The sequence below is a fragment of the Oncorhynchus keta genome, chromosome 1, assembly GCF_023373465.1.
Source record: "Oncorhynchus keta strain PuntledgeMale-10-30-2019 chromosome 1, Oket_V2, whole genome shotgun sequence".
NCBI classification, from domain to species: domain Eukaryota; kingdom Metazoa; phylum Chordata; class Actinopteri; order Salmoniformes; family Salmonidae; genus Oncorhynchus; species Oncorhynchus keta.
In genome coordinates, this window is record NC_068421.1 from 6,217,962 (window position 1) to 6,229,544 (window position 11,583).

Consider the following 11,583-nt stretch of genomic DNA (forward strand, 5'->3'; position numbering starts at 1 on the left):
CATGGTACGTCTTAAAAAAAAAAAAACTCAGAATCGTTGATCTTTCATTAAGAAAAAATGATCTGCCTAAAACCTTTCGTACAATACCTTTCTTGTTATACTCTGTCTGCTGTACTCTCCTTATATCTCCTCCTCTCCTTATATCTCCTCCTCTCCTTATATCTCCTCCTCTCCTTATATCTCCTCCTCTCCTTATATCTCCTCCTCTCTCCTCCTCTCCTTATATCTCCTCCTCTCTCCTCCTCTCCTTATATCTCCTTATATCTCCTCCTCTCCTTATATCTCCTCCTCTCTCCTCCTCTCCTTATATCTCCTCCTCTCCTTATATCTCCTCCTCTCCTTATATCTCCTCCTCTCTCCTCCTCTCCTTATATCTCCTCCTCTCCTTATATCTCCTACTCTCCTTATATCTCCTTATATCTCCTCCCTCCTTATATCTCCTCCTCTCCTCTCCTTATATCTCCTCCTCTCCTTATATCTCCTACTATCTCCTCCTCTCCTTATATCTCCTCCTCCTCCTCTCCTTATATCTCCTCCTCTCCTTATATCTCCTCTCTCCTCCTCTCCTTATATCTCCTCCTCTCCTTATATCTCCTCCTCTCCTTATATCTCCTCCTCTCCTTATATCTCCTCCTCTCTCCTCCTCTCCTTATATCTCCTCCTCTCCTTATATATCTCCTTATATCTCCTTATATCTCCTCTCCTTATATCTCCTCCCTCTCCTTATATCTCTTATATCTCCTCCTCTCCTTATATCTCCTCCTCTCCTTATATCTCCTCCTCTCCTTATATCTTCTCTCCTCCTCTCCTTATATCTCCTCCTCTCCTTATATCTCCTCCTCTCCTTATATCTCCTCCTCTCCTTATATCTCCTCCTCTCCTTATATCTCCTCCTCTCCTTATATCTCCTCCTCTCTCCTCCTCTCCTTATATCTCCTCCTCTCCTTATATCTCCTCCTCTCCTTATATCTCCTCCTCTCCTTATATCTCCTCCTCTCCTTATATCTCCTCCTCTCCTTATATCTCCTCCTCTCCTTATATCTCCTCCTCTCCTTATATCTCCTCCTCTCCTTATATCTCCTCCTCTCCTTATATCTCCTTATATCTCCTCCTCTCCTTATATCTCCTTATATCTCCTCCTCTCCTTATATCTCCTCCTCTCTCCTCCTCTCCTTATATCTCCTCCTCTCCTTGTTACTCCATTCCTCTCCTCTTTTATGGAATCTACTTCATTTCCTTGGACCGTTTGACCTTAACCTACTTATTTTTCATTCCGGTCCTCCCTTCCTATCCTCCCATACCCTCCCTTTCCTTTCATTCTCCACTCCTCCTTTTCTCCTCCTCCTCCACTTACTCCTCCTCTTACTCCTCCTCCTCCCTCAGTATCTTCTGTAAGTTGGCAGCTCTGGTGAGACACAGAGTATCTCTCTTTGGTAAGGATCCTGAACCTGCATGGTGGACTGATGCCTGTTGGTCACCTCGCAATCTCATCTCTCTTATCATCTCTCTACATCAATATCCATCTCTCTTACCATCTCTCAACATCAATCTCATCTATCTTACCATCTCTCAACATCAATCTCATCTATCTTACCATCTCTCTACATCAATCTCATCTCTCTACATCAATCTCATCTCTCTACATCAATCTCATCTCTCTTACCATCTCTCAACATCAATCTCATCTATTTTACCATCTCTCTACATCAATCTCATCTCTCTACATCAATCTCATCTCTCTACATCAATCTCATCTCTCTTACCATCTCTCAACATCAATCTCATCTATCTTACCATCTCTCTACATCAATCTCATCTCTCTACATCAATCTCATCTCTCTTACCATCTCTCTACATCAATCTCATCTCTCTTACCATCTCTCTACATCAATCTCATCTCTCTACATCAATCTCATCTCTCTTACCATCTCTCTACATCAATCTCATCTCTCTACATCAATCTCATCTCTCTACATCAATCTCATTTCTCTTACCATCTCTCTACATCAATCTCATCTATCTTACCATCTCTCTACATCAATCTCATCTCTCTTACCATCTCTCTACATCAATCTCATCTATCTTACCATCTCTCTACATCAATCTCATCTATCTTACCATCTCTCTACATCAATCTCATCTCTCTACATCAATCTCATCTCTCTACATCAATCTCATCTCTCTCTGTCTCTCTACATCAATATCCATCTCACTCTGTCTCTCTCATTGTGTCTGTCTGTCTGTTTCTATCGCTCTCTTTCTTTCTCTCTCTCTCTCTCAATGCCTCTATCGCGATCTCTCTATCTCAATAGCTCTATCTCAATCTCTCTCTCTACCCCAATCTCTGTCTCTTTCCATCCGTCTCGATCAATGTCTTTCACCCCTTCCTGTTCAATCACCCTTCTATCTTTCTATCTGCCTCCCTCTGAACTTCCACCTCTCTCCACCCCTTCTATCTGCCTCCCTCTAAACTTCCACCTCTCTCCAACCCTTCTATCTTTCTATCGGCCTCTCTCTAAACTTCCACCTCTCTCTAACCCTTCTATCTGCATCCCTCTAAACTTCCACCTCTCTCCACCCCTTCTATCTTTCCATTGGCCTCCCTCTAAACTTCCACCTCTCTCCAACCCTTCTATCTGCCTCCCTCTAAACTTCCACCTCTCTCCACCCCTTCTATCTGTCTCCCTCCAACTTCCACCCCTTCTATCTTTCTATTGGCCTCCCTCTAAACATCCACCTCTCTCCAACCCTTCTATCTTTCTATCTGCCTCCCTCTAAACTTCCACCTCTCTCCACTCCTTCTATCTTTCTATCTGCCTCCCTCTAAACCTCCACCTCTCTCCACCCCTTCTATCTGTCTCCCTCTAAACTTCCACCCCTTCTATCTTTCTATTGGCCTCCCTCTAAACATCCACCTCTCTCCACCCCTTCTATCTTTCTATCTGCCTCCCTCTAAACTTCCACTCTCTCCACCCCTTCTATCTGTCTCCCTCTAAACTTCCACCCCTTCTATCTTTCTATTGGCCTCCCTCTAAACTTCCACCTCTCTCCAACCCTTCTATCTGCCTCGCTCTAAACTTCCACCTCTCTCCACCCCTTCTATCTGTCTCCCTCTAAACTTCCACCCCTTCTATCTTTCTATTGGCCTCCCTCTAAACATCCACCTCTCTCCAACCCTTCTATCTTTCTATCTGCCTCCCTCTAAACTTCCACCTCTCTCTAACCCTTCTATCTGCCTCGCTCTAAACTTCCACCTCTCTCCACCCCTTCTATCTTTCTATCTGCCTCCCTCTAAACCTCCACCTCTCTCCACCCCTTCTATCTGTCTCCCTCTAAACTTCCACCCCTTCTATCTTTCTATTGGCCTCCCTCTAAACTTCCACCTCTCTCCAACCCTTCTATCTTTCTATCTGCCTCCCTCTAAACTTCCAACTCTCTCCAACCCTTCTATCTGCCTCCCTCTAAACTTCCACCTCTCTCCAACCCTTCTATCTGCCTCCCTCTAAACGTCCACCTCTCTCCACCCCTTCTATTGGCCTCGCTCTAAACTTTCACCTCTCTGCAACCCTTCTATCTGCCTCCCTCTAAACGTTCACCTCTCCAACCCTTCTATCTTTCTATCTGCCTCCCTCTAAACCTCCACCTCTCTCCAACCCTTCTATCTTTCTATCTGCCTCCTCTAAACCTCCACCTCTCTCCAACCCTTCTATTGCCTCCCTCTAAACCTCCACCTCTCTCCAACCATTCTATCTGCCTCCCTCTAAACCTCCACCTCTCTCCAACCCTTCTATCTGCCTTCTATCTGCCACCCTCTCCAACCCTTCTATCTCTCCTCTAAACTCCACTTCTCCAATCTTTCTATCTGCCTCCCTCTAAACCTCCACCTCTCTCCAACCCTTCTATCTGCCTCCCTCTAAACCTCCACCTCTCTCCAACCATTCTATCTGCCTCCCTCTAAACCTCCACCTCTCTCCAACCCTTCTATCTGCCTCCCTCTAAACCTCCACCTCTCTCCAACCCTTCTATCTGCCCCCCTCTAAACCTCCACATTTCTCCAACCCTTCTATCTGCCTCCCTCTAAACCTCCACCTCTCTCCAACCCTTCTATCTGCCTCCCTCTAAACCTCCACCGCTCTCCAACCCTTCTATCTGCCTCCCTCTAAACTTCCACCTCTCTCCAACCCTTCTATCTGCCTGCCCTCTTCTCCAGCTAGCTCCCACTCCTCTCTTGTTGTTTTGTTATGTTGTTCTGTGTCCACCTTCCAACCCTTCTGTCGTTCATCACCTCCTTCTCCAAGTGTTATCTGTGACGATCAAACCTCCACCCTTCAGGTGTTGGCCTCCTCTAATCCAGGTGCTGTGTGGTTGGTTTGTTTATCTGCCTCCCTCTAAAGGCAACCTCTCCAACCCTTCTATCTGCCTCCACTTCCACCTCCTCCAACCCTTCTATCTGCCTCCCTCACAAACGTCCTCTTCCACCCTTCTATTCTCAGCTAAACTTTCACATCTCTGCAACCCCTTAGTATTTGCCTCCCTCTAAACGTTCACATCTCCAACCCTTGATTTTTATCTGCCTCCTCTAAACTCCATTATCTCTCCAACCCTTCTATTTTATAATGAGTTTAGCTGAAACCTCCACCTTATTCCTATCTTCTATCTGCCAGGTCTAAACCTCCATTCCTCATTGATTGATCTGGTCCTTAAACCTCCATTCGTTCTATCTGCCTCCTCTAAACCTGGTCTCTCCAGTGATTGATCTGCCCCCCCTTAAACCTCCACATTGGTCTCCAACCCTTCTATCTGCCTGGTTCTAAACCTCCACCTCTCTCCAACCCTTCTATCTGCCTCCTCTAAACCTCCACCGCTCCAATTCTATCTGCCTCCTCTAAACCTCCACCTTCTCCAACCCTTCTATCTGCCTCCTCTAAACTTCCACCTCTCCCACCCTTCTTCTTTCTATCTGCCTCCTCTAAACTTCCACCTCTCCAACCCTTCTGGTGGTTGGTTCTATCTGCCTCCTCTAACTTCCACCTCTCTCCAACAGATCTCTCCTCTAAACCTCCACCGCTCTCCAACCCTTCTATCTGCCTCCCTCTAAACCTTGTCTCCAACCCTTCTATCTGCCTCCTCTAAACTTCCACGCCAGGTAACACACGCTTTCTATCACGCCTCCCCAACTTCCACCTCCAACCCTTCTGGACTCTATCTGCCCAACTATCCACCTCTCTCCAACCCTTCTATCTGCCTCCTCTAAACCTCCAACCTCCTCAACCATACTATCTGCCTCCCTAAACCTCCACCTCTCTCCAACCCTTCTATCTGCCTATCCTGGAACCTCCACCTCTCTCCAACCCTTCTAACTGATCCTCCAACCCAGGAGTGAATTAGGGAGGAAACCCTTCTATCTGCCTCCCTCTAAAGGTCACAGATTCTCCAACCCTTCTATCTGCCTCCCTCTAAACCTCCACCTCTCTCCAACCCTTCTATCTGCCTCCCTCTAAACCTCCACCTCTCTCCAACCCTTCTATCTGCCTCCCTCTAAACCTCCACCGCTCTCCAACCCTTCTATCTGCCTCCCTCTAAACTTCCACCTCTCTCCACAGTTGTGCTTCTGCTCTGCATTGCTCTTCTCCTTAGCTAGCTGCATCTCCTCTCTTGTTGTTGTTGTTGTTGTTGTTGTTGTGTAACCGTCAGCATCTCTGGTTACACACAGTGGTTAGTAAGTGTTGGTTGTGACGATCAAACCTCCACAGGTGTTGGGGTTAGCTAACTCAGGTGCTGTGTGGTTGGTTTGTTTAGAGCGCTTGGCTTGAGGCAGTGTCTTCTCTATCTGCGTCCACTTCATCCACCAAACACGATGCCACACACATCCTGTTCAACTCTTCTACTCTCAGCACAGTTACATGTCATTCATTAGTATCTGGATAAACTGGTGGGACATACCAACCATTGAGTTGTTTTCGGAGAATAACAAGTGATTATTTCTACTGACCCTTTTTATAATGAGTTTAGCTGATATTTACTTATCTTCTATCTACATTTGCCAGGTATTATTGATTGATTGATTGATTGATTGGTTGGTTGAGTGATTGGTTGGTTTGTTGAGTGATTGGTTGGTTTGTTGAGTGATTGATTGGTTCGTTGAGTGATTGGTTGGTTTGTTGAGTGATTGGTTGGTTGGTTGAGTGATTGGTTGGTTCGTTGAGTGATTGGCTGGTTCGTTGAGTGATTGGTTGGTTGGTTGAGTGATTGGTTTGAGATTGGTTGGTTTGTTGATTGGTTGGTTGGTTACCTGATTGGCAAGGTCCTCTGAGTGATTGGCAATTCGTCCAGTGATTGGTTGGTTGGTTGAGTGATTGGTTGGTTGGTTGAGTGATTGGTTGGTTGGTTGAGTGATTTTGGTTTGTTGAGTGATTGATTGGTTGGTTGAGTGATTGATTGCTTCGTTGAGTGATTGACCAGTGACATTAAGAAAAGTATTTGTTCTTAACTGACATGGGTAGTAAAATGAGGTTAAAAAAAATGGTTGAGTGATTGTTGGTTCGTTGAGTGATTGGTTGGTTTGTTGAGTGATTGGTTGGTTGGTTGCCTGATTGGCTGAACCGTTGAGTGATTGGCTGGTTGGGTGATTGGTTGGTTCGTTGAGTGATTGGTTGGTTGGTTGACCTGCTTGGCTATAAACCAATGAGGATTGGCTGGTTCGGAGTGATTGGTTGGTTCAATGAGTGAGATGGTTGGCTGAGTGATTGCCTGCTTCTGAGTGATTGGCCAATGAGTGATTGGCTGGTTCGTTGAGTGATTGGTTGGTTGGTTGGTTGGTTGAGTGATTGGTTGCTTGATGGATGGATTGATAACAGAGTCTCTGTGTGTTGTCAGGAACGGATGCTGGCGCGGTGGTGAATTGTCTGCACATCCTGTCACGATCACTGGACGCCAGGTAACACACGCTCAACACGTCCGCCAACAACACATTATACACACCGTTGGACACCAACTATGACTGAGGGAGATCTACTGAGGGCAGGATGTTTACATTCTGTCAGAACAGGATGTTGTTACATCTCAGGTATCCTGTGGAGAGGAGAAGGGCCGCAGTCTGTTTTCAGTCAACTGATAAGTTAGGACAGGGAGTGAATTAGGGAGGAATGTGGCCTGAGGTCACAGTCAGATGAAGTGAGAGAGAATCAGGCATCGCTAAAGTTCTGCCTGGCAACAGAGATCGATTGGCTGTCCAGATGTGTCAGATGAGGTCAAGAACGAACAGTCCTATGACATGCACACATAGGAGGCAGGGCCATGACTACACCAATGAGAGGTACCACCTACACTTCTGCCTAGCAACAGAGATGTATTGGCTGTCGAGACGTGCAAGGAGTTGACTCCGCCCAGCGGAGGGAATAAATATGTGTACTCGTGGAACCATGTCTTTGTCTGACACGGAACCCAAAACGGCTGCACGCGTGCGCCCTCGTGCACACGTTTACTTTGTCCCCTTTCACCAAATGAGATCACGACACGCAGGTTAAAATATCAAAACAAAACTTTGAACCAATTACATTACTTTGGGAACAGGTCGAAAAGCATTGAACATGTACAGCAATTCAGCTAGCTAATTTGTCCTATTTAGCTAGCTTGCTGTTGCTAGCTAATTTGTCCTATTTAGCTAGCTTGCTGTTGCTAGCTAATTTGTCCTGGGATATAAACATTGAGTTGTTATTTTACCTACAAGGTCCTCTATAACAATTAATCCACAGATAAAACGGTCCAACAATCGTTTATAGTCATCTCCTCTTTCCAGGCTTTTTCATCTTTGAACTTATATGGTGATTGGCATCTACACTTTCATAGTATTACCACGACAACCGGCAAAACATTTAGTCTTTCAATCACCCACATGGGTATAACCAATGGCACGGTGGGTACCTGCTATCTACCTGCTTCTATAAACTATAATACCAATGAGGAGATGAGGGGATGCAGGACTTTCAGCGCAATCTGCCTCAGAAATAGAAAGGAGTTCTATTGTAGCCCTTGGAAACGCAGACACTCGTTGGCGCGCGCGAGCAGTGTGGGTGCAGTAATTGAATAACATAGATTTCTAAATGTATTTTGCAACACGAGAGGTGTGGTCAGCCTGTTATGCAGCTGTTTGACCCAGTATGTAAATAGCAACTCACACATACTACAATACTATACTACAACTCACATATACTACAATACTATACTACAACTCACATATACTACAATACTATACTACAACTCACATATACTACAATACTATACTACAACTCACATATACTACAATACTATACTACAACTCACATATACTAAACTACTATAATACAACTCACACATACTACAATACTATAATACAACTCACACATACTACAATACTATAATACAACTCACACATAATACAATACTATAATACAACTCACACATACTACAATACTATAATACAACTCACACATACTACACATACTATAATACAACTCACATATACTACAATACTATAATACACACTCACACATACTACAATACTATAATACAACTCACACATACTACAATACTATAATACAACTCACACATACTACAATACTATAATACAACTCACATATACTACAATACTATAATACAACTCACACATACTACAATACTATAATACACAATCACACATACTACAATACTATAATACAACTCACATATACTACAATACTATACTACAACTCACACATAGTACTATACTATACTACAACTCACATATACTACAATACTATAATACAACTCACATATACTACAATATTATATTACACACTCACACATACTACAATACTATAATACAACTCACATATACAACAATATTATATTACAACTCACACATACTACAATACTATAATACAACTCACATATACTACAATACTATACTACAACTCACATATACTACAATACTATAATACTATACTACAACTCACATATACCACAATACTATACTACAACTCACATATACTACAATACTATACGACAACTCACATATACTACAATACTATAATACAACTCACATATACTACAATATTATATTACAACTCACATATACTACAATACTATAATACAACTCACATATACCACAATACTATACTACAACTCACATATACTACAATACTATAATACAACTCACATATACTACAATATTATATTACAACTCACATATACTACAATATTATATTACAACTCACATATACTACAATACTATAATACACAATCCCACATACTACACTACTATAATACAACTCACATATACTACAATATTATATTACACTCTCCTTTATTTTCTATTGTGTATCTATTCAAACGTACAGTATAGTTTTTACATAATGATCTCTCTCTCTCTCTCTCTCTCTCTCTCTCTCTCTCTCCTTGTCTTTCCCTCTCTCCAGGACGGTAATGATCTCTCTCTTCTTGTCTTTCCCTCTCTCCAGGACGGTAATGATCTCTCTCTTCTTGTCTTTCCCTCTCTCCAGGACGGTAATGAAGTCAGGTCCTGAGATTGTGAAGGCAGGACTGCGTCAGTTCTTTGAGAGCGCTGCAGACGACATAGAGAAGATGGTGGAGAATCTGAAGCTGGGGAAGGTTTCTAGCAGGAACCAGGTCAGAGATGATACCGTAACGTTAGTCCTACAGCAGGTGGTTCCTCACAGCTGCCCTGCTGAGTTACCTCCTCCCTCTCTCCTCTCTCCTTCTCTCTCTCCCCTCTCTCTCTCTCTCCTCTCTCCTTCTCTCTCTCTCTCTCCCCTCTCTTTCTCTCTCTCCTCTCTCTCTCTCCTCTCTCCTTCTCTCTCTCCCTCTCTCCTCCTCCCTCTCCTTCCTTCTCTCTCTCCTCCTATCTCTTCTCTCTCTCCTCTCTCTCTCCTCCTTTCTCTCTAAAAATCTCCTTCTCTCTCTCCCTCCTTCTCTCTCCTCTCTCTCTCCTCTCTCTCTCCTTCTCTCTCTCCTCCTCTCTCTCCTCTCTCTCTCCTCTCCTTCTCTTCTCTCCTCCCTCCCTCCTCTCTCTCTCTCTCCTCTCTCTTCTCTCCTCTCTCTCCTCTCTCTCTCTCTCCCTCCCTCTCTCTCTCTCTTCTCCCCTCTCTCCTCTCTCTCTCTTCTCCTCCCTCCTTCTCTCTCTCGCCCCTCTCTCTCTCCTCTCTCCTTCTCCTTCTCTCTCCCCTCTCCATTCTCTCTTCTCTCTCTCCTCTCTCTCTCCTTCTCCCTCCTCTCCATCCATCTCTCTCCCCCTCCCTCTCTCTCATTCTCTCTCCCCCTCTCTCTTCTCTCCCCTCTCCTTCTCCTCTCCTCTCTCCCCTCCTCCTCTCTCTCTCTCTTCTCCATCTATCTCTCCTCCCTCTCCTCTCTCTCCTTCTCTCTTCTCCATCTCCTTCTCTCTCCATCTCTCTCTCTCCCTCTCCTTCTCCAACCTCTCTCTCTCTCTCCCCCTCCTTCTCTTCTCTCCCCCTCCTTCTCTCTCTCCTCTCTCCCCTCTCTCTCCTCTCTCTCCCCTCTCCTTCTCTCTCTCCCCTCTCTCCTCTCTCTCTTCTCCTCCATCTATCTTTCTCTCTCCTCTCCTTCTCTCTCCTCTCTCCTCTCTCTCCCCTCTCCTTCTCTCTCCCCTCTCCTCTCTCTCTCTTCTCCATCTATCTATCTCCCTCCCCTCTCCTTCTCTCTTCTCCATCTATCTCTCTTCTCCATCTCTCTCTCTCTCCCCCCTCCTTCTCTCTCTCTTCTCCATCTCTCTCTCACCCCTCTCCTCTCCATCTGTCTCTCACCCCTCTCCTTCTCTCTCTCTTCTCCATCTCTCTCTCTTCTCCATCTCTCTCTCTCACCCCTCTCCTTCTCCATCTCTCTCTCACCCCTCTCCTTCTCCATCTGTCTCTCACCCCTCTCATTCTCTCTCTCTTCTCCATCTCTCTCTCTTCTCCATCTCTCTCTCTCACCCCTCTCCTTCTCCATCTCTCTCTCACCCATCTCCTTCTCCATCTGTCTCTCACCCCTCTCCTTCTCTCTCTCTTCTCCATCTCTCTCTCTTCTCCATCTCTCTCTCTCACCCCTCTCCTTCTCCATCTCTCTCTCACCCCTCTCCTTCTCTCTCTCTTCTCCATCTCTCTCTCTTCTCCATCTCTCTCTCTCACCCCTCTCCTTCTCCATCTCTCTCTCACCCCTCTCCTTCTCTCTCTCTTCTCCATCTCTCTCTCTTCTCCATCTCTCTCTCTCACCCCTCTCCTTCTCCATCTCTCTCTCACCCCTCTCCTTCTCCATCTCTCTCTTCTCCATCTCTCTCTCTTCTCCATCTCTCTCTCTCACCCCTCTCCTTCTCCATCTCACCCATCTCCTTCTCTCTCCCCTCTCAATCTATCTCTCCCTCTTTTCCTCCATTCCTCTTTGTCTCTGTGTGCAGGTGAAGGGTGTGTCCCAGAACATCAACTACACCACCATCGCCCTGCTCCCTGTTCTGACCACCCTGTTCGACCACATCGCCCAGCACCAGTTTGGGGACGACGTCATCTGTGAGTCTGACAACCTCCTCAACTAGTCTATATTACATTAACATAACGA

General features: G+C 45.1%; 1 protein-coding gene across 1 annotated transcript in view; it reads left to right on the forward strand.

Moving 5' to 3' along the window:
• ryr1b (ryanodine receptor 1b (skeletal)) overlaps window positions 1–11,583 on the forward strand; it is a 301,559-nt gene that overhangs the window by 153,590 nt on the left and 136,386 nt on the right. The window contains exons 59-62 of the mRNA XM_052469270.1: window positions 1,384–1,433; window positions 6,877–6,937; window positions 9,519–9,645; window positions 11,426–11,534. Of these exons, the coding sequence (XP_052325230.1) occupies window positions 1,384–1,433; window positions 6,877–6,937; window positions 9,519–9,645; window positions 11,426–11,534 (347 nt within the window). The remainder of the gene's footprint in view (window positions 1–1,383; window positions 1,434–6,876; window positions 6,938–9,518; window positions 9,646–11,425; window positions 11,535–11,583) is intronic.